The sequence below is a fragment of the Neoarius graeffei genome, chromosome 24 (assembly GCF_027579695.1).
Source record: "Neoarius graeffei isolate fNeoGra1 chromosome 24, fNeoGra1.pri, whole genome shotgun sequence".
Lineage (NCBI taxonomy): Eukaryota > Metazoa > Chordata > Actinopteri > Siluriformes > Ariidae > Neoarius > Neoarius graeffei.
In genome coordinates, this window is record NC_083592.1 from 59392696 (window position 1) to 59411815 (window position 19120).

Consider the following 19120-nt stretch of genomic DNA (forward strand, 5'->3'; position numbering starts at 1 on the left):
CATGGGTGTGGATCGATCATGCTTTGGGGTTGTGTTGCAGCCAGTGGCACAGGGCACATTTCACTGGTCGAGGGACGCATGGATTCGAATAAATACCAGCAAATTCTGGAAGCAAACATCACACCATCTGTAAAAAAGTTGAAGTTATAAAGAGGACGGGTCCTACAATAAGACGATGATCCAAAACACACCTCAAAATCTACAATGGAATACCTCAAGAGGCACAAGCTGAAGGTTTTGCCCGGGCCCTCACAGTCCCCTGACCTAAACATCATTGAAAATCTGTGGATAGATCTCAAAAGAGCAGTGCATGCAAGACAGCCCAAGAAACTTGTAGAACTGGAAGCTTTTTGCAAAGATGAATGTGTGAAAATCCTCCAGGTAAGAACTGAAAGATTATTAGCTGGCTACAAAAAGTGTTTACAAGCTGTGATACTTGCCAAAGGGGGCGTTACTAGGTACTAACCATGCAGGGTGCCCAAACTTTTGCTTCGGGCCCTTTTCCTTTTTTGTCATTTTGAAAATGTAAAAGATGAAAATAAAAAATTGTTTTTGCTTAAAATATAAAGGGAATGAGTCGTCTTTAACTTTATGCCTTTTGGAGATCATTTCATCTTCAACTTGCTGAACTGTTCACAGTAACAGCAATTTTGACCAGGGGTGCCCAAACTTTTGCATACCACTGTATATATAAAATTGTTCCCCTAGAAATCCTGTCAGGTTAGCTCAGATTAGCCAGTTAGCTAGTGTTCGTTATAAACATTTATTGCTATGATTTAAAATCCAGTCAGAACACTATTCAGTTTAGCATCTGAAAGCCAACCAGCTGGTTCTCCGTGAGTAGAATATTTATAAATATGATGTAAAAATCCTATCAGGTTAGCTCAAAGTAGCCAGTTCCTTTAGTTAGCATTAGTAGTCAACATAATTGTGAATATGATTTAAAATCATGTCAGAAATCTTGTCAGGTTATTTCCTGTTAGCTAGCCAGCTAACTTGCAGTGAATATTATAAATAGAACTTCAAATCCTGTCAGGTTAATGAATATTAGCTAGCATTGGTAGTAATCATTATCAGCATTTTTTCAGTATGATTAAAAATCCTGTCAGAAATCCTGTCAAATTATCAATTTGGTCAGATAGCTAGCTTTAATGGTAAAAATTATAAGCATTTATATTATTAAAAATCCTGTCAGGTTAGCCATGTATCTAATGTCAGCAGTAAAGATAATAACTATGAATGTGATTTAAAAACCTGTCAAAGAGTGTCAGGCTAGTTTATGTTAGCAATTTAGCTCGTATGAGCAGTAAAAGATTATTAACCTTTTTGAGTATGACTTAAAAATCACATTAACTACTTAGCGGTGAAGACATGAGCATTTATGAATATGACATAAGTCCTTTCAGAATCTTGTCAGGTTAGCACAGGTTAGCTAACTGGTGTGTGTGTGTGTGTGTGTGTGTGTGTGTGTGTGTGTGTGTGTGTGTGTGTGTGTGTGTGTGTGTGTGTGTGTTTTGGATTTTTACTGACTTCTTCCAAAAAAGTCTCCTGTTTGGTCTCTACAAGATTTTGTTCAGCTGCAAATCCACGTTTTCCAGATTGTTCAGATTCATTCAGTGTTTTTACTCTGAGGCTGTGACTGTGTTGTCATTTTATTTAATAAATAAAGTGCTTGAATATTTACTCACCTGAACATTTTTTAATCCTGTTATGCTTATTAAATTTATCCCGATGTGCGTTAATGTCATTATTGAGCCTTTAATATTCTGTGCAATTAGCATTTTATTGCATTTTAATAGAGCTGTGAGAAACTGTGAATGAGAATAGCGTTCTGGGGCGGCACGGTGGTGTAGTGGTTAGCGCTGTCGCCTCACAGCAAGAAGGTCCGGGTTCGAGCCCCGGGGCCGGCGAGGGCCTTTCTGTGTGGAGTTTGCATGTTCTCCCCGTGTCCGTGTGGGTTTCCTCCGGGTGCTCCGGTTTCCCCCACAGTCCAAAGACATGCAGGTTAGGTTAACTGGTGACTCTAAATTGAGCGTAGGTGTGAATGTGAGTGTGAATGGTTGTCTGTGTCTATGTGTCAGCCCTGTGATGACCTGGCGACTTGTCCAGGGTGAACCCCGCCTTTCGCCCGTAGTCAGCTGGGATAGGCTCCAGCTCGCCTGCGACCCTGTAGAACAGGATAAAGCGGCTACAGATAATGAGATGAGATGAGAATAGCGTTCTATGGTAAAAGTTTATATTCTATACAGCTCAGTATTGTAATAATTTACAGAAATAAAGTGTTGTAGATTACAGCAGGCTCACTGTAGAGGAGCAGGCTAACGCTGGTGACTCGCTGCCTGGAGTTTATTGTCATTTAACAGGGAAAATGGTGAGTGTGTGTTTTGTTGTGGTTGATTCAGTTGTATTTATTAAATCAGCTGTATTGGGTTTAATCAGCAGTGTTTGGGATTTTTGAATTTTAAGAGGTTTCGTCTCGCAGAAATATTTACCAGAAATACACAAAATATAAATTTGTGGCAAATTTTCTGCAAACATTAAACATTCTAGCAAACCTGTGGCAACAAATAGAATTTAGACTCAATTGTTTTGCAATACGTTTTCTACAAAGTTATTCAGAAATTTGCCACAGAACTAATTTGCATGTGAAAATATGACACAACATCGCCAAAGTTTAACCACAACTGTCTGGCAGAAACCTAACATTTTTTCGGGCGATGCCAGTTTCCACATCTGTGACTAGCATAACGTTAGCAAGCTAGCCATTCGCCTCAACAAGGAGCTTTAACTCTGTATAAAATCATAAACTTTGCTAACATTAAACAGTTAGCCTCCACTCAAACCTCTTCCACAAACCAATCTGACCATGTAATGAAGTCAAAAAATTAATGTCTCATTTTTCTACTTTTTAAAAAAATAGATTAAGACATGCAGTTTTATAAGATGCTAACTCAGAGGCTATAGACATTAATAACTTGCTAGTTACATTAACTTAAACATGTGCCCTGGTTAAACTTGTGTACATTTCATCCTTAACCACTTAACTGTTCCTTTAAAAGTCACGCTAATCTGTTAAACTCTAAATGCTAGCTCTTAGCATGGTGTCATTCTGAGCATGATTTATAGCTGAATGTTTTGCTGCATGGTCCGTTAACTCCCAAAGGTGGAAAATCCTGTACAGACGCCACTTTGCCTCCTCTTTCGTTTCTGCTTATCTTTTAAAAGGCGTGTAACAACAGAGCAGAGAGCAGACAATTACACTGAATAGCGATTAAGCTCCAGCTAATCAGTCTTCTTAACTGGTTTTAGATACAGCACGTTACCGGAGATGTGATCTCACACTTTTTCTCAAAATGTGACAGATTCCTGCGGAATGCTTTTAAGCAGAAATGGGCCATTAGCATGCGAAATGGCAACACGGATGTTCATGGAGCGCTTCATATCCGATCCGATCTGATCAGGCGAGGGCTCTGGATAAATAAAACGACTTATCACAAAAATGTAACGTGATGCAGGTTGCATTTCTGTGTGTTGTGAAATATATAAAAGTATATAATAAGTAGAAAGGCCTGGCGTGACTTTTCTCCCTTTTTTTTTTGACCAGCATTCTCTTTGGAATTCTCTTCGTGGCTGAGTCCCAAACCACACGCTAATACACGAAATACACGAAAGCCTATGCAAAATAAACATGTAGGACAGAATTACTACTCTGAGATAGACAAGAGTTTATTTTATATAGACATGAGTGTTTACTGGGAAATACACCACTCGTATTTTTCATCTGAGCTCCATCCGGGACACGGAGAACCGAAACCGGGACATAAATCTCTATCCGTCACTCGTGAGGAAACCGATGAATGAATTGTTTTGATAAATTTGGGGACTTTTTGTTTGTGAGTGTGTCGATTATAATAAAAAGATAATCACACCTTGGCTTGAAGATATGAAGCTTATCTTCTCGTGTTGAAAAACTCACATTTTTCGTATGAAATGCATCGCGGATCTGAGTGATTTACATAATATTGTCTGGCTTTTTTTCGTGGTCTCAGATATATTCCATTCAGCGAGCATGATACTGAACGAGTCGAAGACGAGTAGCTGAATGGAATATATCTGATAGACCACGAAAAAAGCCAGACATTATTATTATTACACACACACACACACACACACACACACACACACACACACACACACTCTCTCTCTCTCTCTCTCTCTCTCTCTCTCTCTCTTCATATCAGCATTCTCGAAGGCCCACGCAAGCTTACCTGCGACTCGGTGCTGTTAGCGCGGCAGTCCAGTTCCCTTCTAGCTGATGTAGTGTTAGCGAAGGCCAGTACTAGCGCAGGCCAATGCTAATGCAGTCAAGCTGATTATTATTATCATTAGGGCCCGAGCACCATTCGGTGCGAAGACCCTATTGTTTTTCGAAGGATTATTATTATTATTTTTCTGTCGCGCTTGGCTGTTTTTGAGGCATTTCCCATGCACGAAAACTCATGAAATTTGATACACACATCAGTCATTGTAACCGCTTGTCATCCACAGACGTTTGGCCCCGGGCGTGGCCCAGGGACTTCATAGCGCCCCCTAATTGAAACAAAACTCTTCAGAACATATGGCTAGAACCTTACTCAGAACTCTTAGATCAGTACAAAAATGACATGAATCATGATAGTTGTCCTAGCAACCTTATGAGATTGCGAGAACAACTATCATGATTCATATTGCTGATGTTGAATTGCAAAGGGATTTTTGATATGTTGTAATATATTGAAATGGCAATATTATGAATTTTAATACTCGCCACATAAACAGGAAATGTGTCATGAAGTCATAATACATTTAATGATTTGGCTGAAACCTTTCAGGTTATTAGAGAATGTGATTATTATGACATCTAGACGCCCAATATGCCTGTCTGGTGTAGCGCCACCAACTGGCCAAGGAAAGAATAGGGTTTTGAATATGTGTTTTGACTCATGATGAATTTTAACATGCTCCTCCTAGACAGTTCATGAGATTCATGTGAAATTTGTTATACGTGATGCCAAGATGTCACTGATATTAAATTGCGAAGGGATTTTTGATATCTTGTAATAGAGGTCTGCGCGGGACAGAATTTTCAGTCCCGCTCCTGCCCACTCCCACATTGTGCAGTACCGCTCCCGCATTGTGCAGTACCGCTCCCGCAAAGAATTATGATTTTCAGTCCCGCTTCCGCCCGCACCTGCCATATTTTGTCCCGCTCCCGCCCGCAAATCCCGCATGATGCAGACGTTCGCGTTATTTCTCACAAAAGTTCTTGTCATTGGCTTGGGGAATTAAACATGCTGAGCTTAGCTGAGCTCTCCACTGACCGATCCTTCACCTAGCAGACGTAGCGAGGGTGTGCGTTGCCAGGCGGCATGCGCAGTTGAGGCTTTACAGAGATACCCAACACACCTACCAACATCTACAGTGGATATTAAGAATATTGTACATTGCACATAGCTTATATGTCACTCCTCACATTTACATTCTAGGAAATACAAGTAGGCCTATAAGAAATTAATATAATTTAAAGACACAGCGTGATGGTGCCCCGCCCCCTACTTTGAGTGGATTTGAGCATAAATATCTACAGCTCACGTTCAGGGGTGCGTTTCCCAAACAATTAACCAAGTTAGCATTAAACCAATATGGTACGATGCAAGTTTGAACTAACTAACATCCAAAAAACGACTGTTTCCCAAAGCTGTAGTACCAACTTGGTCTGAACCAAGTTGATTTGAACCAACACAGTTCAAACCACGATGTTTTCAGATGTGTTCGGATGGTCTCGTTTATTGTCAGAATTCAGAGAAACAGCCCGAAGTTGGCCGACAGTGCGAACGGCATTTCACCATTAAATGACCATTAAGCCAAATTTGGTGCGTCCATAATCTTCCCCTGACGCTTGCAACTTGGTGTAGATGTTCATTTAGACTAATATAAAATTGCAATACCCCTCATTTGGAAATCACGTGTAAACAAAAGGCATATCCATAAATTAAAGCATCACATACTAGTTTTGGCTATAAGGCTATTTGCCCTGATTGAAGCTAAGCAAACTGCTGTGAGATGGCACAGATAACGTTCTGTAGATCTACATGTTGTGTATTTATAGGTGGCATTGTTAGGTTTATTGTAAGTTTATTGTTTAGACTCTGACATTCTGCTGACACATTCCAAGTTGAGTGCTGCATGCGCTCATGACTGACAGCTCTCGCTTTGATTGACAGCTCTCGCTTTGATTGACAGCTCTCGCTTTGCGCACTCGCACTCCCACTTCCGAGTCTGTGGCGTTATGATTCCAACTGCGATTTCATTCTCCTCTCATATGAAGTGTTGCGCAACCACAACCAGCTCCTCAGATTATACACCGTCTATTTCTCGCTTTAAATTGAACAATCTGTGCGATACACAGTCCTTTTTAATACTAGTTAATACTTTTTAATACTTTTTTAATACTTTTTAATACTTGGGACTAATACTCTTGACTTTTTAACGGTAAATGTCCCTCTTTTTAAAGCAGCACTTACTTCTGAAGCACTGTGAGCTTCACTAGAGGAGCTCTGCTCTTCTGCCATGATCGGAGATCTCAAACACGGAAGAGCGGAAAGGAATCGGAAACGTACGCGAGATTAGACCACATCCGCAAATTTAGGCATCTTAAAATGTTTTTATTAATGCCAAATAAAATATCCAGCACAAATTATATATGATAGACATAAATTAATAATTTATAAATTTTATTTTAAACATGTTTTTAGTTAGCAGGACTGCAGCTTATCACCTCTCCCGCCCGCTCCCGCATTGTGCACTCCCCCTCCCGCCCGCGCCCGCAGTGAGCTTTCAAAATTTGTCCCGCGCCGCACTGCTTTGCGTCGGGTCCCGCGGGAGTGCAGGGCTCTATCTTGTAATATGTTGAAATGGCCTTATGATTTTAATATCTTGCCACATAAACATTAAACGTGTCAGAAAGCCACAGTGCATTGACTGTATGGTCGGACACTTCTTACTTCAATAGATATTATGATTATTATGATAACCTGATGCCCCATGGGCCTGCCTGTTATAGCGCCACCACCTGGCCAAGCAGGAAATGTGCCAGAAATTGGCAATGCCTTAACTGATTGATCTGACACTTTACAAAATATTGTGTATTATGATTGTGATGATATTCACATGTGTAATTCAGATGCCTAGCAAAGCGCCACCATCTGGCCAAGCAGGAAATGGGGAAAAAATGTTCAATTCATTGATGGATTGATCTGAAACTTTACAAAATATTGGATATTGTATTGACGCGTCTAAATCACATGCCTAGCACAGTATCACCATCTGGCCAAGCAGGAAATGTGCCAAAAAAGTTTCAATGCTTTGACGGATTGATCTATGACATGCCTGACATAGCGCCACCAACACACTCACACTCATATACATGTAGCACACACACACATGTATGCGCACACACACACTCATACACACACACACACACACACACACTCACAGTTGCAATCATATACACACGAATACTCACGAGAATGGGTGACGTATACAATTCTGTGCACACTCACACACACTCAGTCATATGCATATTTATGCATACACACAAACACTCTCTCACAAGTACGCACTCACATGCACATGCAACATCTATGAGCACACTCTCTCTCTTTCACACACACACACTCTCTCTCTCTCGCTCTCCCTCTGACAAACAGACACACACACAATAATAGTGACCTGCCATCATTGTGCATTTTGTTGCAAACATATGAAAACTCTGCATGTACACACACACACACACACACACACACACACACACACACACACACACACACACACACACAGTCTTTGTCTATCTCTCATCCGTCAAGCAGTCATGGCATTTGCAACATGCACATCACCTTTGAACATTTGATGAATATATGACATGTGTCTGTTTTGTTGGGTGGCGGAATGTCCTGGGTTGCGGAACCACACGTGCGAGGGCCTGTCAAGGCCGCTAGCGGCTTTAATTATTATTAGTTTCCCTGTGTAATTTACTGAGTTACTTTTAAAATCAACCTCGACAGCTACACACAACGCCGCGACCTGGCAGCCAAAATTCTCTCAAAATCTTCGTCTTTTAATGAAGCAAACCTGGCAGCCGTTTGTGTCTACAAATTGCCACAATCACTCGTTAGCACAGAAGTTTTACATCTCTGACGTGTCTCTTTTCCAGTTTTTTTATGTCTGTTGGTATGTTTTTCTCTTGTAAATATGCATAAAAAATATATAATGAAGTTTTGGTCGCCTTTCGGGTGTTCAGGGTATCTTTAGTTTCAGTTTTCAGTTTATTTATTTAGTTCTGAAAACCTAGTACTGGATTTGCCTTGTCTTCTCTTTTTCCCGGCCAACAAAGAAATGATTGTGCGCGTGCACAGCAGAAAAGCTTTGTCATTGGATCTTCGCATGAGCTCCGATGTGTGATGTTGTGTTGTCTTGACAACATGCAACATTATAACAATATTGCACGCTCATTCTCCATTGGGAAGAGTGGCGTAATACACGGAGGATAAGTGATATGATAACAATATTGCATGCCATTAGTAAACCCACTAGAAGGGAATAGAACATACTTTTATTCCATGGAAAAAGTGTCCTGTATGTGTAATAATTCCCGATATTTCACTACAATGACGTCACTCCCAGTGTTTTCCCGCTAACTGGACGCACGTTGTCAAAATGATGAACCGGTTCGAAATTTAAATTCTTTTGATTAACTTGCGTATTTTTTGTGGATGTGTCCATATAATATAAAGAACATTACATGGTGGCGTGAAGATATGAAGTTTATCTTCTCGTATTGAAAATATTTTCACTTGTTCACTTCACTCACTCACATTCAGTAAACGGCTGATTCTTCCACGCTGCACAACTGAGAGACCCAGGAAATCATTCCTACCTTCTGCAGTCAAGCTGCACAATGCCACTGTATAACTGTGATACACCATCTTACCATGCAGCCTTCACTCAGGCGCAATATACAGTGGAGCAAAAAAGTATTTAGTCAGTCACCAATTGTGCAAGTTCTCCCACTTAAAAAGATGAGAGAGGCCTGTAATTTTCATCATAGGTACACTTCAACTATGAGAGACAGAATGAGAAAAAAAATCCAGAAAATCACATTGTCTGATTTTTAAAGAATTTATTTGCAAATTATGGTGGAAAATAAGTATTTGGTCAATAACAAAAGTTCATCTCAATACTTTGTTATATACCCTTTGTTGGCAATGACAGAGGTCAAACGTTTTCTGTAAGTCTTCACAAGGTTTTCACACACTGTTGCTGGTATTTTGGCCCATTCCTCCATGCAGATCTCCTCTAGAGCAGTGATGTTTTGGGGCTGTCGCTGGGCAACACGGACTTTCAACTCCCTCCAAAGATTTTCTATGGGGTTGAGATCTGGAGACTGGCTAGGCCACTCCAGGACCTTGAAATGCTTCTTACGAAGCCACTCCTTCGTTGCCCGGGCGGTGTGTTTGGGATCATTGTCATGCTGAAAGACCCAGCCACGTTTCATCTTCAATGCCCTTGCTGATGGAAGGAGGTTTTCACTCAAAATCTCACGATACATGGCCCCATTCATTCTTTCCTTTACACGGATCAGTCGTCCTGGTCCCTTTGCAGAAAAACAGCCCCAAAGCATGATGTTTCCACCCCCATGCTTCACAGTAGGTATGGTGTTCTTTGGATGCAACTCAGCATTCTTTCTCCTCCAAACATGACAAGTTGAGTTTTTACCAAAAAGTTCTATTTTGGTTTCATCTGACCATATGACATTCTCCCAATCCTCTTCTGGATCATCCAAATGCTCTCTAGCAAACTTCAGACGGGCCTGGACATGTACTGGCTTAAGCAGGGGGACACGTCTGGCACTGCAGGATTTGAGTCCCTGGCGGCGTAGTGTGTTACTGATGGTAGCCTTTGTTACTTTGGTCCCAGCTCTCTGCAGGTCATTCAATAGGTCCCCCCGTGTGGTTCTGGGATTTTTGCTCACCGTTCTTGTGATCATTTTGACCCCACGGGGTGAGATCTTGCGTGGAGCCCCAGATCGAGGGAGATTATCAGTGGTCTTGTATGTCTTCCATTTTCTAATAATTGCTCCCACAGTTGATTTCTTCACACCAAGCTGCTTATCTATTGCAGATTCAGTCTTCCCAGCCTGGTGCAGGTCTACAGTTTTGTTTCTGATGTCCTTTGACAGCTCTTTGGTCTTGGCCATAGTGGAGTTTGACTGTTTGAGGTTGTGGACAGGTGTCTTTTATACTGATAACGAGTTCAAACAGGTGCCATTAATACAGGTAACGAGTGGAGGACAGAGGAGCCTCTTAAAGAAGTTGTTACAGGTCTGTGAGAGCCAGAAATCTTGCTTGTTTGTAGGTGACCAAATACTTATTTTACCGAGGAATTTACCAATTAATTCATTAAAAATCCTACAATGTAATTTCCTGGATTCTTTCCCCCCATTCTGTCTCTCATAGTTGAAGTGTACCTATGATGAAAATTACAGGCCTCTCTCATCTTTTTAAGTGGGAGAACTTGCACAATTGGTGGCTGACTAAATACTTTTTTGCCCCACTGTGTGTATATAGGAATCATCGTATATAAAATCACTTAATTTTGCTTTTCTCATCTCATTATCTGTAGCCGCTTTATCCTGTTCTACAGGGTCGCAGGCGAGCTGGAGCCTATCCCAGCTGACTACGGGCGAAAGGCGGGGTACACCCTGGACAAGTCGCCAGGTCATCACAGGGCGACACATAGACACAGACAACCATTCACACTCACATTCACACCTACGCTCAATTTAGAGTCACCAGTTAACCTAACCTGCATGTCTTTGGACTGTGGGGGAAACCGGAGCACCCGGAGGAAACCCACGCGGACACGGGGAGAACATGCAAACTCCGCACAGAAAGGCCCTCGCCGGCCACGGGGCTCGAACCCGGACCTTCTTACTGTGAGGCGACAGCGCTAACCACTACACCACCGTGCCGCCCTTCGTTTTGCTTTCCTTAAGTTATTGAACTTTTATTTAAATTTATTTTATTTTTATTTATTCTTTTTTCAGACGATTTTATCTTCTATTTTTAGACATGTTTACTTCTTTGATTCAGGAGCTTGGTAGCAAATTTGAATTTCCCTCTGGGGATTAATAAAGTGATTCTGATTCTGAAATATACATTCACCACTCCAACATAAACTTCATATCTTCACACCACCATGTAATATATATATGTTATTTCCCAGCTGGGAGGTCTGTATGGTGAAATACCGTGACCGAGGTCTTGAAAATACTGACCAAGACCTCTGGGCCGAGGTCAGTATTCAAGGCCAAGGTCACGGTATTTCACCATACAGACCGACCTTAAGCTGGTAAATAATATACTTTTTTTCTTTACCAAATTCTAACAGAAAATGAGAGCGGCTGAAAGGGAAAACAAAGCCGAGCCGAGCTGCCATTTTGAATCCTCATTCACAGCTGTATTGAAAATGGCTTCTTCCTCGGTATACAAGTGCACTTCCATGGCAGGAAAAAAAATACATTTTGCTGCCTATGTCGTCCCCTATTTATACAAAATTGAGTCATTCAGGATTCAGCCATGTTTTTGCTCGGCGTTAGCAACAGTTACAGGTTTTCTTTTATTTCTTCTTCCTCAGGGTAGTAAAACTCTCTTTCGCTGTGAACACTGTCGTTGCCGCTATCCATGCTGTAAAATTAATGCTGTTCTCCTGAGAAATGTTAAAATAAATGTTGACAAAAAATTGCTACTATGTTTGTTGTTGTTGTGAATGAGCGAGTCACCAAAGGTCTGTAACCGGGGTCCGTATCATAGGATTCCGGACCGCTCGCGAGCCAATCAGAGCGCACGATTTGATGGAAACCGGACCGTGAAAAAAATAGCCTCTGTACATGTCAGGTTCATCTGTGATGTGTACGATTATAGACTCCATCAAGGTTCACAGTAGTGTGTCCACAAATACAGAAAACTTTTTCCATATGAACTAACTGCCTATTCATCGATTTGCTCCTGCGAATGTTTTACAAATAAATTTGTTCATATCCCATGTGATAAATGACATCCCACATGTGTATCAGTGTTGAACATGTGCCTGAGACGTGTCGTGTCGAGTCGAAGTGTGTGTGGGAGAAAACTCTGGAAGGAATCTGATCCTCCTGAAAACATTCCCACTGCGTCGTCACACTGCTGCACCTCAATGGCCGTAAACTGACGTTTTGACAGGTGAAAGAAAAGCCGTCCGTATCGCTATTACACAGGAAACCTCTGAGAGAGAGAGAGAGAGAGAGAGAGAGAAGAAAAACATAAGGGTTCTTTCAGCCCCTCGTCATGCCACTTGCCCCTGTGAATGATCTCCATTCATGCGTTTCTCTCAGGGCTAAAAGCATCGTTGAAAGATCACATTATATCCACTTACACTCACGCAGGTCCGCGCTCCAAACTGCTCCGTGTCACACCACCTTCCACTGACATGCAGCCCCGCCAGGACACGCCCACTGTTGGCCATCTTGGGTTTTTATTATTTATTTTATATCGGTTTCTCTCTCGCCTGTGTTTTTAACACACCCTTGACCACTCCCCCTTGACTGAGCCTCCAGGTCACTTCACAGCTTACCCAGAATGCACTGCTGTCGGAACCTGAATGAAGATGTTTGCTGAAATATTTATCCAGATATTTTTAAAAATACAGATTTATCGGGGGCGTCGTGGCTCGGGTGGATGGGGCGCTGTGCCGTGGATCCGGGGACCTGGGTTCGGTTCCGGCCCGGGGTCATTTCCTGGTCCCTCCCCATCTCTCTCTCCCGCTCGTTTCCTGTCTCTACACTGTCTTATCCAATAATAAAGGTGAAAAAAGCCCAAAAGAATATCTTTTAAAAAAAAATACAGATTTTTATAATGACCCTGAACATTTGAACTCCATTATTTAGAGTGAATTTTAATCTCAGTGTGAATGGAATTTGGACACTAAAACGCTAGCAAATTAGATAGGCAGTTAGTGACGTCCAGGAAAAGGACTTATTATTATTATTATTACAGTGAGTAAGTTAGCAAACTGACTAGTTAGCGTGTAATTTATTTAGCTAGCTATTTTATAAGGCAGTAGGATTCTCTTCAGCATTAATTTTATGAACATTGTGTATTGTTTGGCAACTTATTACGTTGTTACGATAGCTAGCTAATGTTACTACATCGTGTTATGATAGCTAGGTATTGTTTTCGGTCGGGTTTCTTTGTTTTTTTGTTAACGATATTACGGAAAAACGGCTGGATCAATCTTCATGAAACTTTCAGGATAGATGGTCATTGGTCTCAAATAGAACCTCCAACATTTTTAGGGTCGTCCGGTCAAGGTCACCAAAAAGGTCAAGATCATTTTTGTTGTATCTATTGCCTCATATAGAGGTGCGAGCCACGACGTCATCGTGCTGTAAGAATGTAAGAGTGTAACAGTCGCGCACTGCGCATATACGTGTTCCTATTAAAATGGCTGGTGAGTGTATACAATTCGGTTCACCGTTCGAAATAAATGGACTAGACTAAAGAAATCGCTTTCAGACATGCTTATGCTTATGACAGAGGGAAAGTGCGTTCCACTGAGCTCTAGCGCCGGGCCATTTCCGGGAAATAAGAGTTTGGGTCAGTGTGTGTGTGTCAGCCTCGGTTCAGAGGTTTCAGTTTCGAAAACTGTAAGAGTAGAATAATATAAAGTACAGACACTTGGTATATTTTACTTTCGTGATTTGTTTATTGGGCGGCACGGTGGTGTAGTGGTTAGCGCTGTTGCCTCACAGCAAGAAGGTCCGGGTTCGAGCCCCGTGGCCGGCGAGGGCCTTTCTGTGCGGAGTTTGCATGTTCTCCCCGTGTCCGTGTGGGTTTCCTCCGGGTGCTCCGGTTTCCCCCACAGTCCAAAGACATGCAGGTTAGGTTAACTGGTGACTCTAAATTGAGCGTAGGTGTGAATGTGAGTGTGAATGGTTGTCTGTGTCTATGTGTCAGCCCTGTGATGACCTGGCGACTTGTCCAGGGTGTACCCCGCCTTTCACCCGTAGTCAGCTGGGATAGGATCCAGCTCGCCTGCGACCCTGTAGAACAGGATAAAGCAGCTACAGATAATGAGATGAGATGAGATTTACTTATTTTTGGATTACGCTTCATTTTTGTGGCTACTGCCTCATAGAGTATGTGTGTATGTATATATATGCTGTATTTACTGTAGGGACACGGGATCAGAAAACTTTTATTTATAAGCAGGAGCCACATGGACCCATAGGGGACTTTTTTTTTTCGCAATATCTTCCTTCATATTCATCATAAGTGCTACTGGGTGAGGTTTGTTTTGCCTGACAACACTTATGTTGTGTTACGATAGCTAGCTAATGTTATTGTGTTGTGTTGTGATAGCTAGCTAATGTTATTGTGTTGTGTTGTGATAGCTAGCTAATGTTATTGTGTTGTGTTGTGATAGCTAGCTAATGTTATTGTGTTGTGAGACAGAGGTCACATCGCTAACTGTAAATGTTTGTCAGTCTGAGTAACAGTTTTGTTCATGAGGTTTTTCATGTTGTCGTGGTGAACGGAATTTGTGTTCTCAGTTTAAAATATGGACTTCAGAGCATAAAAATGTATGAAAATCTCTCTCCCTCTCTCTCCCTCTCGCTCGCCCCCTCCTCTATTTCCCCCTGAAGCTTGTAAATCTGGTTGAAAGCGCTCCTGCTGTGTAGCAAAAAGCCTTTTGTGGAGTGTGTGAGGGCTTTCTGTAGCCGGATAAAGCCGACACGCCGAGACGGAGACAAATCCTGCTGAGACACAAAAGCTGTCAGAGAGAAAGAGAGAACAGGAGACGTAGCATTTCCAGAATTTTCTCTGCTGTGTCCTGCGTGTAAATCAGATGTTTTCTGTGTGATATTTTTGTGTTTGATTCAGCCTAAAGAAAAAAAACCGTCAGAAGCCACTGAAGCTGAATTCTGGAACACAGCCAATAACGACAGCAAAATCAGGACACTGGTGCACTTTCACATCTCTGCTTTAAGCAAAAATAAATCTATTTCACCAAAACGACATGGACGTGATGTTCTTCACGTTATTTCTCATCTCACCAGATTCTCCTCACCATCCAGTACCATGAGTACTATTTTTATACTTTCGGGATTTGGGACACAACCCATGGCATGACTAGAAGACATTGTGTTTCAGTAGTAATAATGTGTGTGTGTGTGTGTGTGTGTGTGTGTGTGTGTGTGTGTGTGTGTGTGTCGAGGTTATTAGAACAGACAGCGGCTGTCTGCTCTCATCTGCGTAACTGCAGTTCTGCATTTTTCTCCCTAATCAATCCAGACACACGCAACCCGCCGCTAATTAACGCTCAGACTGAAATGATGAGCTCAGGCAGCAGGACGGTGTCTGTGAGGTGTGTGTGTGTGTGTGTGTGTGTGTGTGTGTGTGTGTGTGTGTGTGTGTGTGTGTGTGTGTGTGTGAAGCTCAAACTACCTCTAATCCCATAATCTGACTGCAGGGGTCAAAGGTCACATTCCAGGAGTTACTGGTGCTGACCATGACACTTCTAAATAAAATATCCAAAGCCTATGTAGAAAATTTCAGAGGGAGCTGTGTGTGTGTGTGTGTGTGTGTGTGTGTGTGTGTGTGTGTGTGTGTGTGTGTGTGTGTAAAAGAACTGTCCAGATGTTCATGATGTTTGTCAGGTCTGAGATGAGGTCAGAGGTCACAGACGCAGTGAGGTGGGAATCAGAGAGACGGAGGGACCATGATGGCTGTTGTTTTTTTTTTTTTTTTTTGGGGGGGGGGGGGGGGTATGCTAATGTTCCCTTTGGAAGCATCAGGCTCGCCTCACAGCTTGACCTTTGACCTCTACAGAGATTTAAGGAGTGCGAGGAAGCACTTGTTTTTGTTGCAGTATCCGCAGGGAGCGATTACTCACTGACTTCTGAGCACACTTTAAAGTCTTCTTTACAGCCACATGGTGTGTGTGTGTGTGTGTGTGTGTGTGTGTGTGTGTGTGTCCTGCTGTCCTCTCTCTGTCGTTATCCTCTATTAGAATCATCATTAAGAAGTCAGAACAGTGAAACACACACTGTCCATCCACCATCAGCCGTTTCCATGGTAACACGATCGGTGGGCGGGCGACATTCAGTCAGAGTGCCGTCTCTCCCACGGCTCAGTCCTCAATCATCTACACACACAGCGAGGTCAGGTGATCATATCAGCCAATGAGAGAGAACACACAACAAACATGTTACACACTACACTGGACATCCGTGGGGTGGGAGAGGTTTAGGGGCGTGGCCAAGAGGTGAAATAAAGTCTCTGTCCCTGTCTGTCTCCCTCTCTGTCCCTGTCTGTCTCCCTCTCTGAGTGTATGGAGTGGTTCATCAGCTCATGGTCGCGCTGGGCTGTGATCAGGTGATGTGATGTGAGTCAGTCACAGTGAATCCGTCAGAGCTAATTAAAGTTAAATGTAGATTTACTGAGCACACAATTGGCCATGAAAGTGTTCAGTTTCAATTCTGCTATCAAAAGACAGCACCCTTCCTTTCAGCTCCATCCCTCCGTCTCTTTGTGTCTCTCAAGAAATAAGTGACATTAAATAAAATAATTTATCTGTTCACGAATAAAGTTACTTTTTCTTGCTAATCAGAATCATTGGGCTCATTGGCTAAGCTTCACACTAACCTTCACACTAACCTTCACACAGCACCAGTTTGTGGAAGTTTTAGCGCAGTGTTTATTTTGCGTTGCTTGTTTCTTGTAGCAGGCGTAAATGGGTGGAGATTAACATGACTGTAGGTCATGTGACCTGGAAACCCATCCATCCATCCATTATCTGTAGCCGCTTTATCCTGTTCTACAGGGTCGCAGGCGAGCTGGAGCCTATCCCAGCTGACTACGGGCGAAAGGCGGGGTTCAAGTCGCCAGGTCATCACAGGGCTGACACATAGACACAGACACCCATTGACCTGGAAACCTTTTTTTAAAAATGTTCAGCCCTGACTGTCTCCTATTGGCTGAAACGGTGTTGCATCAGAGCACATTGTGTAAAAATGTTAGCATGTACTAAGCTCACACGTTGCCTGCAAGTTTATTTATTTGTTAATCGATTGAATGTGCCATGTTCATGAAGCTGACCACAGCAAGGAGATCATTTCTGTGGTTTCTATGGTAACGACAAAGGGCTTCATTCCATCTCTGTAAATCTGGCGAAGACATTTATCTACTTTACACATCCAGAGAACAGGACTGTAGTGACTGTAGGCCTTTTCTGAGAAGAACACTCCTTTAAGTGTGTCCAGATTAAGGACCCTTTAAAGACCCCATGCTGCCTACCTAGGGACCCTACTCCCAGTCATATTTAATGTTGTGTAAACCCTACTCTGACTTTATCGTCTCTCTCCTCAGCTGTGACGTCGAATGAGAGTTTCGAGTCGAAGATCTGTGGCTCGCCTAAAATCTCAGGCCTCCAGCGCAGCCAGGAACAAAGCACCATTGTCTCTTTTGCCCCACCCACGTCAAGTCCCGCCCCTACAGGCAGCCCCATCCCTGCTGCCACGGCAACACCCAAATCTCCTCCCCCAGTCACCATCAAGAAGGAATTGACGCCATCTTCTAACCCTGACCCCACCCCACACTTTATAAGGAACCAGTCGGATCTACAGGATCACAAAGTCACGCCCCCAAGCCACCACAGCCAACCAATCATCAGCCACCACCATCCACCGGCCACCAATCACCTGACGTACGGTCTCCACGACATCAGGTGCTGGATTATTCCATTAAATATATACGCTATTGACATTGTTCTGTTCTTATAAGGTTAATAATATTTCTCTTGTCATTTGATTAAAATTATCATTATAAATGAACATAAAGACAATAATATTCACACGGTTTCATGAATATGGTTAGTGTGTTTAGCTAATCTTGCAAATCTTTTTGGCATACTGTTTATATAAGCATTGTTAGCTAACTGGCTAAATGTGTATCGGCTACAGTGAAGTTTTCCTGGTTACCATGACGACTGGCTTTGTCCATCGTACTGTGCTACACCGCGCGAACCCATGCTGTGGTGATATTTAAAAAAAGAACGCTGCATGAGCACGTTTATACCTCTGGCACTGAAGAGCCTCGTTTCTGATTGGCTGATATTTCCTACAGTGCAGCTCCAGTGAGAGAAAAACATAAACACACGTGTAGCTCTGTTTTCCTGACAGCAGGTGACAGTGTGCTGTAATGTAACCATGGCAACGGAATCCCAAATAAGTTTTAATTTCACTTTGTGATCTGCACCGCTGATGAACGGCATAAATTTACGCGTGAAGGAGTTTTTGAAGTGTTAACACTGATGCTGTGTAGAAACGTGTTAATTAACAGTCAAGTAAGGATGTAACCATGGCAACAATCACTTAATGACAGCTGATTGATATTAAGGGGCCGGAGAGTTAAATAAAGCCCCAGTGAGAGGCTGGATTCAGACTTCTGTGCAGCACCTTGTTGCATCAACACTTACACGTCTAATTACTCTTGTGTTTGTTAATCACAAATGAAAATAATAATTAGCATAAAACAAGAATTAATTTAAAGGCTAAGTAAGGAGAGTGAAGTGCTAATGCCTCAGGCTTACTGCATTAGCATTAACACTGACATTAACAAACAGCTCGTTAGTGATGTTAACAAGGTAATTAACAATTATATTCATTGATTTTTTTTTTAATTTGAATTCTATAATGAACTCTGTAATTAACTCGACTAAAAACAAGTCCACCGAATGACTTAATGGCTGGTGGTTAATTAGTAAGTTCTTTCTCGATATAAAGTGTAATTTATGCTAATTTATGCTGGATGTTATTTTTAGATTTGGGTGAAATAAACGCTGTTTAAATGCAAGCTTTCGTTATTGTAGTTATTGTTTAAAAAGTGCAATTAATACAACAAGGGATTGTTTTTAATGAACTTTTTTTCATCTTATTAATTTACTCTCTGCTCAAAACGCTTCTGAACTTTATCTCTGGAACAGA

General features: G+C 42.1%; 1 protein-coding gene across 10 annotated transcripts in view; it reads left to right on the forward strand.

Moving 5' to 3' along the window:
* The window catches only part of fbrsl1 (fibrosin-like 1), a 458282-nt gene that overhangs the window by 411395 nt on the left and 27767 nt on the right, over positions 1–19120 (forward strand). For 9 of the 10 annotated variants that reach the window (XR_009651461.1, XM_060907552.1, XM_060907555.1 and 6 more), the window contains one exon: positions 17505–17862. Coding sequence is in view for 8 of the 10 variants with exons in the window: in XM_060907552.1 (XP_060763535.1) it covers positions 17505–17862 (358 nt within the window). In the remaining 2 variants the exon portion in view is untranslated. Of the gene's footprint in view, positions 1–17504; positions 17863–19120 lie in introns of those variants that run through there. The other variant, XM_060907558.1, reaches the window with a different exon arrangement.